At 52.6% G+C, this 22,922-nt stretch overlaps 1 protein-coding gene across 1 annotated transcript in view; it reads right to left on the reverse strand.

Moving 5' to 3' along the window:
- ASIC2 (acid sensing ion channel subunit 2) overlaps window positions 1-19,491 on the reverse strand; it is a 267,566-nt gene extending 248,075 nt beyond the window's left edge. Inside the window, exon 1 of the mRNA XM_042917464.1 lies at window positions 18,778-19,491. Within this exon, the coding sequence (XP_042773398.1) occupies window positions 18,778-19,491 (714 nt within the window). The remainder of the gene's footprint in view (window positions 1-18,777) is intronic.
- Between the last annotated feature and the right edge of the window lie 3,431 nt (window positions 19,492-22,922).

The following is a 22,922-nucleotide window of genomic DNA, read 5'->3' on the forward strand; positions in this document are numbered from 1 at the left end:
TCATCTAAAGTTATTTACGTGTATCATCTATGTCCGGCACCCCACCCCACCATCTTCTGGACTATAAGCCCTGTGAGAGCAGGAATTTACCTGTTTTGTTTGTTCTCTGTGGTCCAGTGCTAATAGGTTCTGGCACATAGTAGGCACGCAATTAATGCTTGCCGAGTAAAGGAAAGAAACTTCTAAAAGGTGGACTGAGTTCTGAAATCTGAAGTTGATTTTAGGTAAACAGTTATTTACTGATCGCCTAGTTTGCATACATAGAAAAGCATAATGCTCTGAGGAAAACTGTCTTCTTATCACATGAACCCATGGGCTCTACACTGTACACGGTAGTACCTCACGACCACCATCATCACCATTTTCATAATCACCACCACAACTACCACCACCACCACCATCATCATCACCATCATCACCATCACCACCATCATCATGACTATCACCAAGATGACCATCACCATCACCACCACCATCGGCAGCAGCAGCAGCATCACCATCATCACCATCACCATCATCATCACCACCACCACCATCATCATCACCATCATCATCATCACCATCATCATCATCACCATCATCATCATCATCACCATCATCACCATCACCACCATGATTATCATCACCATTATTATCATTACCATCATGACCATCACCACCATCATCATCACCATCACCATCATCATCATCATCACCATCATCACCATCATCATCACCATCATCACCATCACCACCATCAGCAGCAGCATCACCATCATCACCATCATCATCATCACCATCATCACCATCATCATCATCACCACCATGATTATCATCACCATTACCATCATTACCATCATGACCATCACCACCATCATCATCACCATCATCATCCTCATCACCACCATCACCATCACCACCATCATCATGACTATCACCAAGATGACCATCACCATCACCACCACCATCGGCAGCAGCAGCAGCATCACCATCATCACCATCACCATCATCATCACCACCACCATCATCATCATCACCATCACCATCATCATCATCACCATCATCATCATCACCATCATCATCACCATCATCACCATCACCACCATCACCATCATCACCATCACCACCATCAGCAGCAGCAGCATCACCATCATCATGATCATCACCATCATCACCATCACCACCATGATTAACATCACCATTATCATCATTACCATCATGATCATCACTACCATCATCACGACTATCACTACCACCATCATCATTGTCACCAAGATGCCATCACCACCAGCACCAGCACCAGCACCACCACCATCATCATCATCATCACCACTATGATCATCATCATCAGTAACAACAGTCTCCAATATGGTAGTAATTTGCGCCGAACAAAACAATTTTTTATACATTATCTCTTTGGATTCTCAGAACATTCCAATGAGGGGAGGTCAGTCCCTACGTGTTGTCCACATGTTATAGATGAGGAAGCTAAGCCTTGAGAGAGAAGACACTTGCCAAGATCGCTCAGCTTCGAGGTGAAATTGAAGTGACTCAAATCCAGCACTTGGGCTGCACACCCCCTTCTGGCTGAACTGCCTCCTTCCTTTGTCACCTGCAGGCAGATGAGGCAAGCCAAGCCTAGGACTCACTCCTGTTTTAACAACACCCATCTAAGAAATCTCCCCTGAGTCTATATACATTTTCATTCTGACCATGTAGGAGAGGGGATAGCATTCCAATGGCAATCCATTACCACATTTTACGACTGCTAAAGGGGGAAAAAAAATAAAAGCTTAAGGTGAGTTTAGGAGAACTTTTTGGTTGGTTAAAGGAAAAAAATTACAAAATTAAAAGAGTGGAAAAAAATAAATTACAAGTGACTGTTTTTACTGCCTGAGCCTACAAGCTGGAGTGGAGAATTAAAAAGTTATATAGCTGGGGTTTCTAACCATGACTTATCACAGACAAATCCTCCATATTTATAGCTTTTTCCTTTTTTTCCATCTCAAGATAGTAAGCATTCCCCTGATATAGGGTTGCTTCTCTCTGCGCGTGAGCCCTGTGGGCCGTATGTGCTCAGCAGATCTGTCATGGCTGAGAACACAGTGAGGACTTGGGGCGGACGCGGCGGGGGGGTGGTGAGCAGAGGTGGGTGGTGGGGAGGTGTGTACTCTGTGCAGAGCCCAGTGAGGAGAAAGAAGGCCCTGGAGAAGTAGAACAGTAACAGCCCCTGCTCTGTGCCAGAAGCTGTTCTCTCAACACATTTGGTCCTCACAACCACAAATACCACTAACATCCCTGTTTTACAGATGGGGCTATTGAGGCCCACAGAGATGAAACAACTTGCCCAAGTTCATGCGCAGTCAATTGTATCTCAAGGTCCCTGTCCTTAAAGACTTTAAAAACAAGCTGGGGCGGGGGTGGGGGGTGGGGGCTAGGGAGGAAAGGATAAAAGGCAAATGGGAGAAATCACAGAGGGAGGCAGTAAGCATTAAAAGAGCATTTGCCTTGTGCCAGGCTCCACAAGGAATTTTGCCTGGCCATCTTTTGTCTTCCTCACAACTACTCTGTGGAAACAGGTGGTATTCATACCCATTTAACGGATAAGGAAATGGGGCCCAGAAAATTAATAAAGCACCCAAAGTCAGTTTGGAAGCTGCACTGCTGGAATTCGAACTGACGTCTGTCTGCCTCTATTACTTCCTGGCTGGATGGCCTTGGGCTAGTTACCTGAGCCTCTGTCTCCTTACCTGGGCAACAGGAATAGCATTCGCTACTCTCAGGCCGACCTCTCAGCCACTGGATGGCGGCCCCTTGTAAACCAGATGGCACGTGAAGCAAAGTCTGGTCCAGCACCCTGCTTACAGGTAGGCAGAGACGAGCTTCTAGAGAGGAGATTGAGGCCCAGGGATCCCAAGGAGACCCTCACGGACACAGAGCCAACACAAAAGAGGTTGAAACTGAGCCTCCTGCCTCCTGGTATGGATTCCCAACATTCACTGGTAAGAGGGAGCCTCACTGGGGAGAGGATGAGACACAGGCAGGTATAAATTATTGACAGCAACAGATCTAAACATGGAAACAAGTGACCCTGGATTTCAAGGTCACTGTCTCGTAGCCTTTTTCAATGACACAGGCTCCTAGAACTCACCTACCCTAAGGAAGACTGCATAGATCAGTTAGTCCGGGGACTCTCAACCTCTGGGGAAAAATACCCATGTCCGGGCTCTACCTCAAGCCAATGAAATCAGAACCCCTGGAGGTTGAGCTTGGAGCTTTAGTAACATTTTTTGAAGTTCTCCCAGGTGATTCTAATGTGCAGACAGAGTTGAGAAATAACTGATTTATGATCTCCTTAATTTTCCAGATGTGGACCAGAGGCCCAGAGAGGGACACCTGAGGGCCCAGGGTTGCTCAGTGCTCAGTGGCAGAGTGCAGACTCTAGTCTCCTGGCCACCAGCTGGGATTCTTCCTCTGCTCCCTTTACCTCTGATCATAGGGACCAGGCCATCCTGGTGTCCCCCTTGTGCCTGAGATCTTTCAGACGGAAGGTCCCCCTTCCCCCGTCCCCACTTTCCTAATTCTCTCCTCTCCTCCAGCATCTCACGTCTCTCGAGAGAGTCCTGGGCACCTGGGAGGCCTGAGCTGAGTCACATCCTATGAGTGTGCACCTGGGCTGGTCTACACCACTGAAAAACGAAATGGCGAACTGAGGCAATTACCTAATGTATTAGCAAGCCGGTCCCTGCGGCACTCCTGTGAGCCAAAGTAATAAATACAAAATGGTAATTTCTCTCTGGAAGCCTGGCTCCGGCCTCCCACTCAATTCCCCTCCCACCCAGAAGTCATATACCACTGCCTGGTTGTCCTCTCCTGCATGGGGCGGCAGTGATTCGGAGTTATTTAAATATCTTGGGTAAAACTTGCTTGTCAAAACCTGAATCATCCTACAGAAGTCTCAGTTCTCCTCTACAGCTTACTTGTCTGGCCAGAACAGATTCTTCTAGCCTTCAGTGGGAAGTAATAAAAATGCCGTACAGGTATTAATTAATGACTCCAAGCGGCTCACAACTTTGCATATGTTAGTATCAGCCCTGGAAAGAAAGTGAGAAGCTCTCAGTTGTAGCTCAGACTTGGTCTCTTACTGACTTTGTGACCTTTGTGACTCCACTTGCCTGGGATTTGCAAGTCTTCTACCTTCCCTGAGAGCAGTTTGGCAAATCCAGAGGATGGATGTGAAACCGTTTGCACAGGCTCCAGCAATATCTTCCCATGATCACACAGCTAGCATGTGGGGAAGTCAAGCCTTGAAGCCAGAGCCCTTAGTCTTAACCACTGTGCATTAGAGCATCTCAGAGCATCAGAGGCTACGTGCCTCCCAAGAGGAGAAGGACCTAATTCTTCCCTGCACGGAGGCACCGGGGAGGGGAGAAGATGATAAAGCTGAGTCTTGAAGGATGAGGACGAGCTTTCCAGGAAGACAAGAGGGTTGCAGGACATCTCGGGCCGAGGGGACAGCAGGTGAAATGTGGCAGAATGCATGATGTGTGGGGGTGAGGTCTTGGAGCTTACTGGGTGCTTGGTTTCATCTTGCAGTGGGGAACCACATGGCAACTTTAAGGAGGACAGATTCTCAGAATAAAGGTAACAGACAGCTAGTTGAGTTTTTCAGCACTAAGCTGGAGAGGCCATTGAGGGTTTAGCCTGTTGCTTGGCTATAGGATATGCAAGGGCAAGGAGACCGAATTGATGACTTTGAGTGGATTCACTTTCATCTCCTTAAAGCCGGCATGGTACCCGGTATACAGAAGGCACTCAACGAATGTATGAATGGATAGTTGAATCTGAGAGTCAGTGAAGGAATAAAAGAGTGAGCAAAGGAATGAATGACTGAATTAACAAGTGAGGGTATGAATGAGTGAATCAAACGAATCGCCCAAGGCATGGTCTGGAAGCAGCCTTTGTAATTCTAACAATTCCAATGGCCTCATAGCAACAAAAGCTCAGGCTTCCAGCTGCATTACATAGGAACGCCCTGTTATTGGCAAGACTTTCAAATTGAAGGCTTCTCCCTGTCAGTGGCAACACACCGCACAAAGACAAAGATTGATTACTGTGATCAAGCTAAAGGCTGTCCTTCTTGGACTACACCTTTCACGGACGGGTCCAGTGATATCCACAAAATCAGGAAAGGGTGCAGAAATGCCTCGTGTCAGCTCGTCCTCGTGGGGAAACTCATTTTGGAGGTATGTCACTCCATTGCCATTTCTCCATTCGCACGGTCCCCCTAGATGACTAGTCATTTCAGCATCATATAAAGATAAAGGAAAAGAGTTATCTTTAATCGTCGTGCTGTCTGCATTTCTAAGCTGCAGGTCTAGTCTGCAAGAAGGGGCTTTGCTCCTCAGGGCAGGGTTCAAGGCAAGGTGGTCCCTTCTTCCTCTCTTACTCCACACTGCCTTTTCCACCAGCCTTCTGGAGCCTCCCTACTTACAATATGGTCTGTGCACCTGCGTCATCAGCATTACTTGGGAGCTTGTCGGGAATGCAGAGTCTGAGGTCCACCTATGAACCAGAACCCGCATTTCAGCAATATCCACAGGTGACTCTGATGCACATAAGTTACTGAAGTTTGAGAAACTCTGTCTGCAGCTGACCCAGACACCTCTGAGCTAAGAATTCAACTCTCTAGACTGGGTTTTACAAAGTCTTCCTAAAGGATCATGGAAGACTTCCCCCAGGAGGTGACAGTGACAGACCCTTGCATAAGGGGCACAGATTTTGTCTCCAAGTTTTGACTCACCACCATGGGCAGGGGAAGTACCAGAGTGGGAGTCCGAACTGACCTGGGTCTGGTACTAGGTAGATGACCTTGGGCAGCTCAGTTCTCCCTCTGAGCCTTTATTGCCCCATCTGTAAAATGGGAATAATACTTTCCTTTTTCTGTAATGCAGTTATCATGAAGACAAACAGAGGTGTTTGCAAGCCCTCTGTGAAACAGAGAGGCAGGTGAGGGGCCTGTTTTCAGTGTGGACAACCAGCCACTTGGACCTGACACCTTAGAAGATGAATAAGGAAAATCCATCTGGGTGTCAAAGGTGTAAGACCTTGCCGTCATGAAGATTAATCAGCAGAGGAACGTGGTGCTAATTAACCAGGATGTAGCACTCCAAAGAAAGGGCCCGGCCACGCTGGTCTCACTGAGCTGCCCTTAGACAGAGGTTTACAATTGGATTTTTGAGACTGTGGGTTTTTTTTTTCCTGCTTACTTGGAGTTATTTTCTAAAGGAGAGCTCAGCCTAAGGACCTAAGGCTACATTGCATTAGCATTCCGAAGGTCAATATTTCCAGAACTGCTAGAATCATGTTGTTCTCTCACATTGTGTGGGTGAGAGAGGCAGCCCCATTCTGGAAGGAGCCAGATGTACTCGCAGAACAAAGAACAGACCTGGAGCTGAATCTCTAGTGCTGGAAGGAAGGAGTCCCCCACCTCCACCCCAGAGACCTTTAGCTTGCCGTTCCCTGTCATGAATGCTTTTCCCCAGATCCCTGAGTGGCTGCCCCTTCTCAGCAAAGATGACATCTCCTCAGAGAATCAATCCTTCCCTATCCCTGTCTTCAAACAGCCTCCTGCCATTCTCTAGCACGTCTTTAACTGTTTCCCTCCACAGCATTTATTTGTTTATTTGTATGTTATCTGTGCCACCCTCTACCCCCAACACAATGTTCTCCTGAGATCCTCAATCGCCTGGAGTTGTGTGTTAAAAATACATTGCTGGACCTCTCCTCTGTGAATTCTGACTCAGAGGTCCTGGGTTGAGGCCAGGGATGTTTAAACAAGGCTTCCCGATGATTCTGATCATCATGGAGATCATTCGTGGGACTCTAGAATGTGAGCTCCGTGAGGGAAGGACCCTGTCCATTTCCCCCATATGGCACATCTAATATGATGCCCCCTGCACACAGGCTCCTGACAACTCTTCACAGAATGGGTTAATGAACGACCGAAGGAGTCCACATATATTTTGGTGGTACCAATCCTTTCTCCTGCTTCGGCCATTCAGTATCCAGACGGAGCACTTGTTACCTATGGGGAATGGCACTAGGTGCTGGGGCAGCCATGAGACGGAGCCAGGCGTGGCCCCTGCCCTCAGGAGGTGATGATCTGATGACAGGAAACTGGCTATACAAAGAGGGTTGCAATAAAAGACCAAGAGAGGAAAGGGCCTTAAGAGCGGCATGAGCAAAGTGAGTCTCAGCTGATCGAAAGGATGAGCCCCTTGCTTTCTGGATGGTTTACACTGGAGGAGTGGCCGGGAATAACCTCAGAAAAGGTGGGAAATTTTTCAGACGGTACTTTTGCTTCATGGGTTTGTTTGCATTAGTTAGACCTGCATGTGGTTAAAACACTCAGACCACAGGAAAAGCGCAGGCAAGAAGCCAAGCTTCTTCCACCCACCCTGCCCATCCGCGCCTTCCCCTTGTCGGAGGCAGGCCGCATCAGACCTCATGCCCGCTTCCCCGGCATTTTCAGTGCACATCTAAGCACACGGCCTGTAGAACAGACTGGGCTTGCAGGCAGAGACGGCAGATCGGGCATCCAAGACAGCAGCCCGAATAAATGCACGGAACTTGAAAAAAAAAAGATGAACACCTCCCAAGTGACTTAGCTTTGTGACTCAGGGGCGACAAGAACCTCTGATTCCAGATGGGTGGGAAGAGGGAGGTGAGACAAGGTAATAGGTAGCTTCCCACCTCACTGGCTGGAGAAGATTCTTGGAGCAGGTGACAGGGGAGGGGAAGCGGTGAGGGAGGTCGCTGGAGATCAACGGAAATCAAATATGCAAGACACGATCTTCTAAGAACATGACGAACAGATCTCCATCACCATTCCCCATTGACCTTAGGAGCTTTGGTTGTATCACCTGTAAAACGGACATAACAGTACGGTCCCCAAGAGCAGTGTCATGAGGGCCAAAGAAGACAGATGGGAGGCACAGAGCTGGCACACAGTAGGCCAGCCCTGCCTTATCTCTGCTCCCTTATCCCACCTCCTGCCAACCAACCATTACGCCCAAGTTGGTGGCAACACCTCTGTAGAGGCCTTTGCCGACCCCAGCTCTGTCGTTTATTCTGGCAAGTTTCTAGTTGCTCTCCGAGCCTCGGCTTTCTTGTCACTGCTTTTGTGGTGCCCCAGCGAGCAGAGCTATAGTGACAGTCAAGCCTTCGCGTGTCACCCCAGGCACGCAGGGCACCCACCTAGCTCCTGCCCGTTCGTTCCCCTTTCTCCTCAGTGTCTCAGCTAATGCAGCTCCTTGGCCACAGGGACGGTGCTCTTGCCTTCCCAAAGACTTGATAACAGCAGATCGGAGCCTGAGACCCTCACCCCAGGCTGGCATTTTAAAAACAAACCTACTTAGATGTGAAATATGCAGTTGTGCTTCTCTGGCTGGTTAAAATATTTGATGCTCATTGAATATTCAACCACAGAAAAAGGCTCTCACTCCATGTACTGTCAAAAATGTAATGTAATTATAGCGATGTTAAATATCCCCAGCTGTTCTGAGATATTTGAATCTTAAATCAAGCCTGACTGTACACACCCCGGGGTTGCAGCTGGAGATCTACACCAAGTACCTTACAAGCGCAGAGCTGGGGAGGTGAGAACTCGGGGTTAGGGTCTCCAAGCCCATCTGTTACATCTGGGTTTCACCCTCAACACGGATATAAGCGCCCCCAACCCGAGCTGGAGGCAGCACCACCAAAGAGATCTATGTTCCTCACCAGGGCTGTGCAAACCGGCAGGTCATAAGCATCTATCCAAATAGTCTTTCAAATCCATGTGCAGGGAGCATAAAGAGAGTGTAAAATAAACGGTAATAAAGTGAATAAACACGCGTCTCACTCCAGAGCCTTTGAGGTGCTTCTATAAATCAAATTCTTGCCATAATTTGCTCTGTGAGACTGTGCTGAGAAGCAGCATCAAACCTCATCTGCTTTCCTGAGCAGCAGGCTTAGATTTATGGATGTGAGTTCACAGTGGATGCCCGTGCCATTTCAAAGTGGGAAAATAATTTTCGTTGGGAGGGGTTCCAAGAGAAGATTAAACCCTTCACTTTCAGAGATCAGAGTATCAACAACTTTCAGATCAGATATGCCACTGGAATCAGAAGGGAATGGCCAGCATACATATTTTGGAAAAAGACTAAGTTCTCCGAGGAAGAAGCAGATACTGCTGTGGCATAAAAGCATCATCTATAGGCTTAAGCACAGATATCCTCAGGGTCTTTCCAGTTTCCCCGGTGACTTTCAATGTGACCTTGACCAACTCATTCTCTCTTTCTGATTTTTTTTTTTAATGTTGGTTGGGGTACTCAATGGGGGAAGAGACCCTAAAAGGCCTTGACCTACCCATAGAGGTGGGGCATGGAAACTACAGGAGGTTCTTGGCTGAAACTCTGGCAATACAGAGAAGGCCATAGTTAGAACGTTCTTCTTCCGGGGCCTGGAAGTCTCCCTCAAAAGGAGTGAGCGCTGTCACCTGTTAATAATGATGATGAGGACGGCAGTGATAGCTTACATTTACATTTCTATACCAGTGCTTTTACAGTCAAGAGAGTAGGGCCACTTTCTGAATGGATACTCAACTTTTATCCACCAGCGCCAGACTATAGCTGGCTCTTAATATGTAATTTTTGGATGGATTATATGCTGCCTGTAAGTCTCAGAACAACCCTGCTTGGAACGTGTGATCTCTGTCCCACAAATAAGGAAACAGAGTCTCAGTGAAGGTAAGCAACTCCCCAAGAGACACTCAGTAGGGACCTGGAGGACCTGGGCTTTGAACTTGAGGGTCTCTAAAGCCTGAAACTGCCTCCTTCCTGGTCCTCCAACCACCTCCTTTCTAAGTCTGGGCTCCAAGTTCCCAATCTTGCATGAATGTAAGCATGGTTAAAATATCTCACGTTGACCATTTTTGAACCTAGCTCTGGGGAAGAAGGCTTCCTTGCCTGTCCAGCTTCTAGAGACCACCTGCTTTCCTTGACTCGTGGCCCCTTCCTCCACCTTCAAAGCTATCAATGTAGTGTCTTCAAATCTCTTTCTGACTTCTGGTCTCTGATTCAATGGTTACATCTCCTTCTTTGACTCTGATGCTCCTGCCCCCCTTATAAGGAAGCTGGTGGTTATGTTGAGCCTACTAGATGATCTAGGATAATTTCCCCATCTCAAAACCCTTGACTTGATTATCTGTGAATCCCCTTTTGCTCCTTAAGGTAGCGTATTTAGAAGTTCCGGGGATGAGGATGTGGCCATCTTTGATTGGCCATTACTGGGCCTACCCGATGGCCTTTGCATTGTGGTTTGGTTGACACACTGGCCGGGCCAGAGTACACAATCACATTCCATGTGCACATTCAGCAACCCAGCGACTCGGACATGACTGCCAGAGCCTGCTGATCTCTCCTTCTCAGCATTCATGGGACTTCAAGAGCCCACAGCATTGCCCCTCAAAATGTGGTCCATGGACCAGCAACATCTGCATCACACGGGAGCTTTCAGAAATGTACATCTCAAGCCCTGTTCCAGACCCACCCATTCAGGGTCTCTGCAGGGAGCCCAGGAATCTGGGTGAGCTCAGGTTTGAGAAGCATAGGCCTACGGGGCTCTCCATTCATCTACAGCGAATTGGAGAATGCTGGAACTGACCTGCCTGGGAAGGAGGGGAGGTCTCTGGGCAGAGATCAGGAAGGAAATCAGCACCTCTTCTCAGCAGCCAGTTTTAGCACTGATCCATCTGCAAGGCACTCGGGGGCCCATTGCTTTTCCCCTAAGAAAATCTTCCAGGGCTGGTGAAACCCTTTTAAGTCCACCCGGAGCAGGAACAGAGGAGCTGGGGAAGAGGAGATATATAGGAGCCTTAGGAGATCTGGCGGGTCATAAGCATCTGAATTCAAATGGAGATCTGAATGCAAATTCTGGCTGTTTCTTTTCCTGGGCCACGTGACCCTGGGCAAATCACTCCTCCTGTCTGAAGTTAGGCAGGCAATAGGGTACAGTCAACATCCTCCATTGTTGCGGGGATAAAATGCGACGGTAACGTATAGCATGATATCCTATCCAGGTTGGAAATGCAAGTTTGCTGGCTGAAGCTGGACCGGGGGTTTCTTTTTGGGAACAACTCTGATATAGTGCCAAGAGCACTGACCTTGGAACCCAAAGATCCAGGTTTCTGTCTCTGACCTTGGGCAAGTTGCCAAACTGCTTTGCACCTGTTTCCTTATCTGTACCAGGGAGAGAAGAAGACTTCCTTTCCAGTCTGTTGCCAGGCTGAGATAAACTAATGAATGTAAAAGTGCCTGGCAGAGAGTCATAGCTCAATAAGTGTGTGTGGAATCAGGGGAAACAATTTACTAGGCAAATTAATAGTATACACAGTGGTGTCAGGGGAGATATTTGACATGCTCAGGAGAACAAACTTCCCCAGTATGTTAGCAGCCTCTATTTGTTTTACCAACAAGTCATGTTCCAATTACGTGTGAGTCTTCTCTTTGTTAGCACAGGTCTGAGCTGGATCTCAGTTTGGCAACATTTCCTTAGCCAGGACTACAAGTTACCAATGTCCTTGAAAGAATGAAAATAGTCATTTAGTTCTGCTTATGGCCACGTTAAGACTCGTCACAACTCCTCGGGGGGCCCGGGTAGCTCAGTTGGTTAAGCATCCGACTTTGGCTCGGGTCATGATCTTGTGGTTCGTGGGTTCAAGCCTCGCATCAGGCTCTGTGCTGACAGCTCAGAGCCTGGAGCCTGCTTTGGATTCTGTGTCTCCCTCTCTCTCTGTCTCTCTTCTGCTCTCTCTCTCTCTCAAATGAATAAACATTAAAAAAATTTAAAAAAAAAAGACTTGTCACAACTCCTGATGACCCTGTGTGGCTGATGGACTGGGAGGATGCACGTCTGTCCCTGCTCCTGTGCTCTGAGAATCAGTCTTTCCTTCTCGGGGTTGCAGGCCTTAGAACCCAGGATGACCTCCAGGGCCCATACAAATCTGCAGCAAAAGAGACTTCGAACGACGGTTTGAAAGGTTGTGACGGATACCCTCTACAGAAGGGTTGGTTCTTAGCGGCATCTCTGAGTGTTGGCACAGTAGCATCATAGAAAAGTAGTGTTGGCACAGCTTTGGAGCTGGACCGACCTTTGTTCAAATCCACACTCTGCTGCCCTCCAGCAGTGACTTTGTGCCTCCCCAAGCCTCAGTTTTCTCATCTGTAAAATGGGCTCCAGGACACCCATTCGATGCTGGTGAAACTGACAGGAATGTTTACATAACAGGTGCCCAATACAAACCCTGGGCCGTCACATGCCCAGTAGCTCTTTTCAGCCCCCATCACGCTGATGAAGCACATGGTCCTCTGCAGGCCTTCTTACCAGAAAGAGAGAAAATTCATTGTCGTCTTTGTGGCCCACTGCTTGGCACACAGTAGGCACGCAGTGCATGTTGGTTGGTTGAATCTCTGAGCAGCTGATCCAAGCAAATCACTTAGGAGAATCAAAGCGATGGATGTATAACCAAACGGCCTGGTTATTCCTGCGGCCCTTCTCAATTAGACAGGCATCTGACTGATGCGTTCATGACTGGCCACAGTGGCCCCCAAATAGCTACTATCAGAATCAGCCTGACGTTGGTCAATTTGGACATCTCCAGACCTGAGCAGAGTTTACATTTGATTCCCTAAACTAATTTCCCCAAAGTAAGATCACTGGTAGAGTTCTTTTCATGTTCCTTGTATAAATGTCTGTTTAATCACCATCCTGTCTCCAGCACTCCAATAACGTGTACATTTCCCCCTTAATCACTGTTTCAGCTCTGCAAAGAAACGAAATGGTTGGCCGAAAAGCTCGGGCCATCTGCAGTTGTTAAGCCCTATTTTCCCCTGACCGCTCACTTGGATGGAGGACTTCTCGGCTAAATCCCTTTGGTCATTTGGCACGTGCCCTCATTTCACAGAGGAAGATCCTGAGGCCAGAGTCACTGAGGCTGCACTGGTTGGTCTTCTCACTGCACACAACCCCCTCCCCCCCCACCCCAGCCCCCATGCTGCTCCTTCATCGAGCTACACAGCATGCATCTAGCTGCATGCACCTTTGTGGTCATGAGGACTTGGGTTTGAATTCCAGCGCTGTCATCTGCTGGCTCTGTGACTCCAGGCAGACTACAGTCCCCCCCCACCACCACCCCGCCGAGAGCTGCAGTTCCCTATCCATAAAGTGCGAACAATCACACAACCTTTTAGGGTTATCCCGAGAACTGAGATGGCAAGAGGTACGCCCAGCCTGGGCCTGGAGTATCACAGCTGCCCAGCACTACTTGACTTCGTCCTTCACTCAGAACACTCACCGCAAGTAATAATAATGGAAATAGCTCACATTTATTGAGTCCTTTACTTGGTGCCAGAAACTGTTGTAAGCATTTTACATGTATTAGCTCGTTTATTTGTCTTTTCTCCAAAGGCAAAAGTATCTTTCTTGCCTCCCTAAAGCCATCCATCCTCACAACTGCTGTACGGCCTGGCCTAGCACCATTTCAACAGAATTTGCTGATTTTAAACAATATGTTGCTAGAATGATTTCTTGTTTTCTGTCGCTGGCTCAGAGCAGCCAGCCTGCTTGCTGTGACAAAAATGTGATGAAACCAAATGCTGTTTCCTTGGCTTTTAGTACATACGACTAGTCCAAAATCTGGACTCAAGGTTGACCCCAGCACAAGGGGGTGAGCGATGGGGGAAAAGTGCAGGGAGGGGTGGCCCTGATGGAGGTAGGAATGGGGGTGGGGCACAGATGACACAGATAGGGACACTCCATGGTCTAAGAGCCAGTAGCGGAAGGAGTCAGAGATTTGCTGCAAAGTTAAAAAAAACAGTTTGGCCCCCAAACATCACACCATTGCATTATCACAGGTTCCGCTCTACTCCTCAGCACCTCCAGCCCCTCCCTCCAGGTGCCCTGAACCACTCTCAGGATCTAGAAGCCTGTGTTCTATCTTATCTGCACTCTCGTTTGTACATGCTGTCCCCTCTCTCTGAAATCCCCTCCCTCCTTCCTTGTCTGCCTTGGAACTCCTACTGATCCTTCAAGACTCAGCTCAGATATCACTGCCTCCAGGAAGCCATCAGAGAGGTCCCCAGTCTGACCGAGGTACTCCCCTAAGCTCACCTAGCAGCTCCGCGCTCCTTCCCGGTATCTGTCCACACAACTCTTTCCTCAACAAGAATGAATGGAGGACACACTGCGAGCTTTATTTAGTTCTATAGCCCCCAGCAGCTAGTATAGAGCTTGACGTACAGTTGACACTCAACAGACGCTGGGTGATTGAGTGACTGAACCCGGAAATGAGCATATCCCCACTCAGAGAAGCGGTCATGATAAGATATGATAATTACATTAAGAATAATTAATCACTGCTACCCCCAGATACTGTGCCAATCTCTTTATCCAGATTATACAACAGCTCTCATATACTGAGCACCTGCTGCTATGCAAGAGCCGGCCAGCGTCTGCACACATGTTATCTTCAGCCCAGCAGTGTGGGGCAGGGCTGCCCGAGGCACACAGCTAGAAAGGGGCAGTGCCAGAGGCCCAAGCTAGGTCTGCCCGACACTTCCCCCTGAACCGTGCCTCCTGCCAGAGAGGGTCCACTGCTCTTGGTTCTTCACGCTGCAGACCCTCAACAGCCTCTGTCAGCCCCTGCTCCCAACCCCTCAGTCCCTCTTTGCAGGCACCAGTCCCAGATAGCTCGGCCTCGTGGTGCGGCACCCTGTCCACTCCCTGGGAAGGCTGCTCCCTTCCGCCCCCTCCCCCCCACCCAGGACAACCCAGAAGGGCCAGGGTGTGTTGAGCCCGAGGTCCACAGCTGGTGCCAAGGAAACAAACGGGCATTCGGAAGCGGGAGCTGCTTTGTCTGGCAGCGGAGCGATTAACCCTTGCGCAGCAGCAACAAACAGAGCGGCTGCAAATAAACACATCCCAAATGGGCCTGGAGAATAAAGGCCAACTGACACCTCCCCACCATACGCGTCTCTCCCTTGCCACGTTTATTTCCAGAGGTGATACAAGCTAGATGGAATGAGGCTTTGGGGGCAGCCAGCGTACTCCCCCAAAGGCTTCTCCTGAAGCCCCATTCTCCACCTGTTGCACTGGTCCTCTTAGGGGTTGGGAAGCAGAGGGATCGAGGTGCTCAGCAATGCTGCTCCCCACTCTCTCCCCCTCCAACCCCAAAAGGAATAAATGCCCAGAAACTGCCTGGGCATTTCCTTACGAGAAATGCCTTCCACTGGTGTTCCTGGGAGAAATTAAGCCAAGAGTCTTGGAGCGGGTCATCCAGGACAACAAGGAGTCTTGGGGGGGTACCTGGTGAAGGAATTCATTCCCCAAACCTTTCCTCAACACTTACTATGTGTTGGGCTCTGTGTTGGGTGCTGGAGAGATCAGGGGAGTCAGACATGACTCCTGCCGGGGTCTGGAGGGGGGGAGACAGACACAGACCAGTAGGTAGGTGTGAGGGCTGACACCCAAATGGGGTGGTAAAGGGGCAGAAAAGAGGAAGGTATCAGTTGCTTGGTGATGAGAGGGGCAGAGTGGGGCAGTCAGGACAGGCTCCAAAGTAGGAGAAACCCCCAGGGCTGGATGCTGAAGGATGACTCGTGTCCTGGGGCAGACAAAGCAGTCTGTGTGTGTGTGGTGGTGGGGGGAGGGGAGGGGGGACTTACAGCAGCAGAGAAAGGCAGAGAGGCCCGGGGAGCAGTAATCCAGACATTGGGAAGCCTGTTGGCAGAGTTTAAGTATGTGGTGCCAGAAAGGGTGTGGCAGGAGGTAAGGCAGGACACAGGTGCAGCACCTGAGAACAGTGGATCCACCGAGGGGTTTTAAGGAGTGGGATGATATGCTTTGAGGGGACCTTTAGGAAGACTACTCTGGCTACAGGGCATGGGATGGGTGCGGAGGGGAAGGACCACGGAGCCGGAGGCCAACAGACCAGTTAGGAGGCTGATGCCATTTCAAGGCAACATTTTTATGGGGGCCAGCACAATTTTCAGAGCTCTTACCTGTGCATATACATGCATTTACGCATCTGTCTCTCTGTCTGCCTCTCTGTCCATCGATCCATCCATCCATCCCTCTACCCACCCGACCATCCATCCATCCATCTATACACTCACAACAAATATGGTATTTTGGTACCTCCACTAGAGGGAGAAGGAAACTAAAGAACAGAGAGGCAAAGCCACTTGTCTGAAGGCGCACAGTAAGTGGGAGGACTTGAACCTCAGCGCAGTTGTGCTGTATGCTCTCAACCACTGCACTATTGTACCACTCCATCAGAGACGACAAAGGCCCGAGTCAGGGGGCCTATGTAGTTAGAGGAAAATATGCCTGATGGGCCAGCTCTGTATCTGATGCTCCCCCGAAATAGCTTCTGGCTTCCACGGACAGAGGGGTGCAGCCTTTCATGTGAGGTCCTTGGAAAAAAAAGCACGAACTGTCAGGGGACTGGAAAGTCCCCGGGGCAGGGTCATGATAGGAAACCACTAGGGGTCCCTTGAGTGCCCAGGAACACATACTTGGGGAAGGGAGGTATATCCTTTGCTGGGGTGTGTGTGCGCCTGCAAGCTCTTCTGATGAAGGGAGGCAGGGTACCGGCGAGTAGGAGAAGGGTGTACCCCAGTGGGAAGGGGCCTGATCGCTTCAACTCATGGCCGTACCTGCTAGGGAGACTGAGGTCCGGTGGCTTCTGAAGGGGCTGTATGCTTGCCGCAGCAAGCTCCTGTTGCATGGTGGGGTCCCGTAACATGTGGCCAAGGTTATGACCGCCTGCACCACCTGGGGCAGCTCTGCTTTCCACTCTCCCGGCCATGCTCCAAGGCAAGGAGGGATAGGAATTGGTAGGCGTTGGGGAGAGCAAGAGTCCTGCCCAGGGGTCTTCTAATAGAAGAGCGGTCCAGGCTCAGAGAAGAAGGCGACGTGTGGCTTCTGTGTGATGCATCTGATGGCATGCAGAGTTAGACTTTCAACTTGGCTGGCTCTGAGCTTTGGACAGCCTTGAGGAGCCTCATTTTCCTCATCTTTAAAATGGGAATGAAACTCATTGCTAACACAGAGGTTGTGTGAGTGTCAGATGTGAACACTGGCTGTTAGCATGCCATTCTGCCCTCTTTGCACAGCCATCGTCAGAGATGCACGATTCTATTTGGCGGGCCGTGTCGTACAACTTGAAGCGGGAAACAGGGGTTGCTGATAACCGAATGCAACGTTGAACTTCAATCTAACTTTAGGGGCTGCTAGTTTGTGGTCAGCCAAACAATAAACAAGGCATCGCTACTCTCTTTCCTTTGTCTCTGTAGAACTCAGAATTGTGTTTGAAGTCTGAAAGGAGTCGCTTAGCAGCACACGTTAACAGCATTTCCTGCTTGCTGAAGCAGGGGAGCCACTAGGTAGGGATTCTTCAAAGGCATGCTGGAAAGCCCAGAAAATAAGGGATGTTTTGGAAGTGGAAGAATCAGGGATGCCCCACATAAACCAAAACAAGGAGGATAACATTGGAGCCAGGGTCACCATCCTAGACAGGGACTTGCCCAATTAGCCAATCAGAGGCCTGGCCTGCCTGGCATCCGGGCCAACACCTGTTGGAGCAGCCGCATCTCTTTACCATCACAGGAAAAGCTTTGTCAGACACAAGACTGTCAGGGGTGAGGCAAAGGGGCTGGTTAAATCATCATCAGAGCATCGCAAATAAACACACAGCCAACCTTCCCTGCACTAGTGGAAAAACCCAAACCCACCTAAGGGGCATTTACACACGAATGACTGGACAGGCTTGTCCCACGCTGGGGCTTGGCACAAGAACTCCTCCACGGCAGACCGTGCGAGGCAGATACCTTCTGTCTGACAGCTGCATTATCCAGACCCACAGCGTGGGGGAACCAGCACAGCAAATGGTTTACAAACCAGGAGCACAGCTTCTCCTGGCCCCTGCTGTTGGAATCAATATCTCTCTACTAGGCTGCTCTCCCCACTGCAGGGGCGTGGCTCCTCTAGACCAGGGCCCACACTCAACTCACGGGGTCAAGGGCCCCGCTCATGCCCACCATGGCTCAAATCCCCTGGGTGCTTGAGACAGAGCTTTGAAAAAGTAGCAGAAGGGGCTGCCGACTCCTCCACCTCACTGGCTACAGCTTTGGCGTTGGTTAACATCCTGGGCGTTTCCTCCAAAGTTCCCCCTCCTCCCCTCCAGACTCCAAGTGCTTTGCAACTCAGGCATAAGCTGCTTAGAGCAGTGCAGTTCTGCTGATGGCTCATTTTTAAAGAGCTTCCTGATGGTTTCCCCAAAGACAAGCCCACAAGTAAGACGTGCTTCTCTCTCTTCCCATCCCTTCACTGCGGACACAGGGCAGCTGCCTGCAGTCCTGTGGACCTGGGGGTGACGTCCGGGACAAAGAGGGCTAGCACTCACAGAGGGACCAGAAAGAGCAGAGTTGAGGGTTTGGGGGCTAACACAGGAAGGAGAGAGGCCGGGACAGGCGAGCGAGGCCACCCCTCCTACAGTGGTGTCCAACTTTCCTCAACCTGGAGGTCACGGCTCAGGGGACCTAAGAGCGGGTTCCGCCTGGGCGTCCTGGAATGATGTCATGGCCAGCGGCCTGGTGTCCTGCCCGGGGCGGGGGGGGGGGGGGCGGCGGGGAGGGCCTACTGACTCTGGAGCGTGGGGGAGCAGGGGGAAGCGGGTGCGCGCGGAGGGCAACTCACAGAGGAGAAGTTGTGCGGCCCGCAGAGCTCGCCCCGGTACTTGCAGGAGAGCAGCATGTCCTCGAGCTGGTGGCCCAGGCGGTCCATGAAGGCGGCGCTGATGCCCTCGAAGTGGCGCGGCGGCAGGAAGAGGCGGAAGTCAGCCAGCTTGCGGAACCACTGGCGGCGCGGCTCATCGCCCCGCAGCAGCTCGCTGACCAGCGGGCGTGCGGTGCGGTTGGGCAGCAGCAGCCCGAGCCAGTGGCCGGCGTAGTAGAGGTCCCCCTTGGAGAGGCGCGGGAAGCGCAGGGGGTTGTTGTTGCACACGGTGACGGCGGGGAAGGGCAGCTGGCGGCTCCACTCGCGGTGCACCCGCGTGTGCGACGGGAAGCTGAGCCAGTAGAGCAGGCGGTTCGAGGACCAGGACAGCAGCAAGCCGAGGGACGTGCAGAAGGCCAGCACCCACAGCGCCCGCCGCTGGAAGGAGCCCCCCGCCGCCGTGCGCCCGGCGCACATGTGCCGCAGCCCGTGCAGTTTAGCGCGGCTCAGCGACGGCCGCCCCCTGCGGGCGACCCCCGGCCCCTGCAGCGCCCGCTCGCGTTCGCCGCCCCTGTCGCCCCCGGGCTGCCCGGCCGCCGCCACCGCCGCCGGCGCCGGCTCCTCGCGGGCCATGCGGAAGCGTCCCGGGCCGGTGAGCGCGGCCGCGGGCAGCCGGGCTCCGCCGCTCCGGCTCATTCATTCAGCCCGCGGCTGGCGGCAGCGGCGGCGGCCCCGGCCGGGAGGAGCCGCCATGGGAGTCCGCAGCAGCAGTGGAAGCAGCAGCAGCAGCCGCCGCGCGCAGCCCGCGCCAGGGAAGCGTGCGCCCGAAAGGAGCTCCGGTGGCGCGGCATGCCCGCCCGGCGCCGCCGCCGCCGCCTCCGCGGGCGCCCGCCCGGGACTGAGCGCTGCCTCGGCCCGCCGCCCCTGGCTCTGGCCTCTCCCGAGCGCCGCGCGGGCTCTCCGGGCCCCTAGTCTTCCTGGAGAGTGCCTGGCCCGGCCGCTACCTCTGGAGGGGCCCCACCGGGCGCCGCCTCTCCGGTGCCCGGGCGCTGCGCCCGCCTCCCCTCGTCCTGGACCTCGGGGGACCCTGCGCCGAGTCCCCCCTGCTCCGCCTAACCCCAGCTTTTACGCTGGTCCGGGGAGAGCAGCCAGTCGGCCACCATGCCTGATTTGGGCATCCCCAAGGGCCCCGCCAGCCCAGCCGGTAGCCCAGCGGTGCTGGGACCCGGGAGAGAAGGCTCCGGGGAACGAGCGCCCCCAGAGGCGCACCGCGGCTCGGGCGCGGCGGGTGGGGTGGGTGTGTACCGGGGCGAGGGGTCGCCCGGCCCGCTGCTGCGCTCTCTCCCTTCGCGGCGAGACCCGCTCGCGGCTCCTCGGGCTGCGCTCGGCCGAGACCCTCGAAGGCTCCCCTTAAGTCCCGCGCTGGAGCCCTGCGTGCGACGCGCCCGCTCTCGCCCGGGGACCGGTGCTTCTCCGGGAGTCCTGCGGGAGGCTGCTCGCTGCTGGGCCCCTTCCGGGCTGCTGGCCAGAAGAAAGTGTCGCTTCTCCCCTCGACTCTCCGGGGTGCCTCGAGTCTCCAGAAAAGCCCGGCCTCGCTGTCCCCTGCCTGTTCTTCTCCCTGCCCCGGCGGCGCCAGGAGCTGGGGACTGCGGAGCCCCGGCTGCACCTCTCGGCGGGGTGACCCGGACTCGCTGTTCGGCGCGTCCTTCTCTCGAGACTCCGAGCCCGCGGCGGCGGCGGCGGCGCTGGCGGCGCCGGCTGCGTTCCTCTCCCGGTTGCCCGGGCCCTCCTCCGGGCCCCGGGCGAACTTGGGCAGCGGCCGCCCGACGCTGGCGCGGCTCGGCTTCGAGCACCTGCTCCTCGGCTCGCTGGCCCCACGGCTCCGGGCGGGCGGGGCGGCGGCGGCGAGCGCTGTGCGCTCCTGGAGACGCGGTGCTGACGCGCCCGGCTCCTCCTCGCTGCATTTTAATTCCTGGCCACTGTGGCCGCTGCACACCGAGCGGGAAGCCTCTTGCTGGAGCTGGCCCGGTGGTGGTGGGGTGCACTGCACAGATGTGCCGGGTGTGCGGGCTCGTGGGAGAGGTGTGGGGCAGAGCCGTTGTGTTTATGCGGGGCCGTGTGTGAGAGCACTTCGGAGCGGGAGACGGGCCGTACGGAGTGAGCCGCTGTGTAGTGTGGGCCTGTGCGCAAGTACACAGTGTGTGTGGCGAGGGGAGTCCTGCGCCCAGTACGGGGAGTGTGAACGGGTATTTCTGCCCATCTCCTGCATGTGAGCTCGTTTGCAGCCGATGAACTGTGGTTATCTGAGTGTCTAGGACAGCGTGTCTGTGACGGTGTGTGTGTGTGTGTGTGTGTGTGTGTGTGTGTGTGTCCGGGCGCTTAGTGGGTGGTGGGTATGAATGGGTGTGTTGATGGGTGTGCGGATGCATAGCAAGGTTTCTGGGTGTGCTGTGTGCGGTGCCGTGCTGTGTGTTGAGGTGTGGAAGTGGTGACTGGGCCTCTGGCAAGATGGGCTCTGCCTCTCACGAGCTTCCCAGGGGTGCTCCCCCCCCCACCCCCCACCACTGGGCTGGGAGCCCTCAGCCAGCACAGCTCTCCCAGGAGGGCAGGAGGGAGGAGTGTCACTTCCCAGGACAGGAGGCTCCATCTCTGCCATTCTCACACCTGGGATCCTGCAGCCAGTTGGCTGACGTCGCCCTTCCCTCCTGGGAAGGCTCAGGGCTTCCACCAACCCCTGGGAACCTTTGGACGTTTTTATTTAGCCTTGAAGCATACAGTGCAGTTGTAACTTCACTTCACAGGTGAGACTGGCAGGCCAAGGACTTGGCCAAGGTAATACAGCCTGCAAGTGGTGGGTTGGGATTCTGCACCCAGGTCCCCAAAGCCCTAGCTGTTTGTACTGTACCCCACGGCCTTACGGTTTGCACTCTCTGGGCCAGGTGCCTTGAGCGCAGGGCTGGAATCCTGCTTCTGCAACTACCTGGCAATGTGTGGTGCGCAGTGGGTCTCCACCCATACCTCAGATTGACCCCCTGAGGCCTCCCTGGGAGAGCTGACACTTCAGCCCCATTACTCCATGGGATAAAGGAGTTTTCCAGACATTTTCCAGAGAGTGGATTTTGATAGGGGTTGTGGGATGGGGTGAAAGGATCCCAAAGGTAGCAGGGCACTTAGTGAAGTTGGGGATTTTGGGGTTTGGGTCTGGAGAGGAATCTCACCCACTTTGTGATGACTTATTAAGGGTGCTCCCTGCAGATGTGTTGAATTAGCCTCCGAGTATCTGAACGGTGCAGTGCTAGGCTGGTTTTCCCTCCTCAGTGACCTGGGGGGGGGGTTGCACATCCTGTTGGCCTGGTAACTCCCTGCATCTGGTCTCTGGGGAAGAGGATATCTGAGCCCCAGTCAACTTCACTCACCCACACACATATTTGCACACACACACACACACATGCACCTACTGCACACACACCTGGAGGCCCTTCTCATTCACCAGCGGAAAAAGCTAGTGAAGTGGGTTTTGCTGAATTTCTGTTTTGGATTTGGTTCCTTGGAGCTGTCTGTTACTGGCTTTGGGGTGGGGGGAAGGTTCTGAATCTGCCAGTTTTGTGGGGCTTCAAACAGAGCCTGGTCCTGGAGGTCCTGCGGGTTGCTGCAGTGACACACGTCCCAACTAAGGTGGGGCCACCTTGTGAGCACAGTGCAGTTGCTAAAGCAGCAGCCGGGGGGTATTGTAACACATCAGACTGTATTATAATAAATAACATTTTCCCGAGTCCTAATTCTAGGCTGGCACAGAGTTAGAGAAACCTTTAGGACGTTTTATGTTTCTGATATGTTCAACTGCTGGGGGCTTTTCCTTTCCTGGCAGTTTCCCCTTTGAAATGTACACATGCTACTTTTTGCTTGCCCGAATATCTTCTGTGTCATGGGTTTTCCCGTTAATTCTCCAGATGGATTGCTTTTCCAGAGAGAGAAGAGACATCCCGCATAGGCTCCCGGGGTCTTGACACAGAAATCCAGAGGTAGACACAGGGATGGCTGGTGACCTTAAGCAAGGATCAATGGCTCTCTCCCTGGCACACATATGCAGTGAGCTCCCTACCCCCCACACCCTCCTGGACCAATGC

The sequence above is a fragment of the Panthera leo genome, chromosome E1 (assembly GCF_018350215.1).
Source record: "Panthera leo isolate Ple1 chromosome E1, P.leo_Ple1_pat1.1, whole genome shotgun sequence".
NCBI classification, from domain to species: Eukaryota; Metazoa; Chordata; class Mammalia; order Carnivora; family Felidae; genus Panthera; species Panthera leo.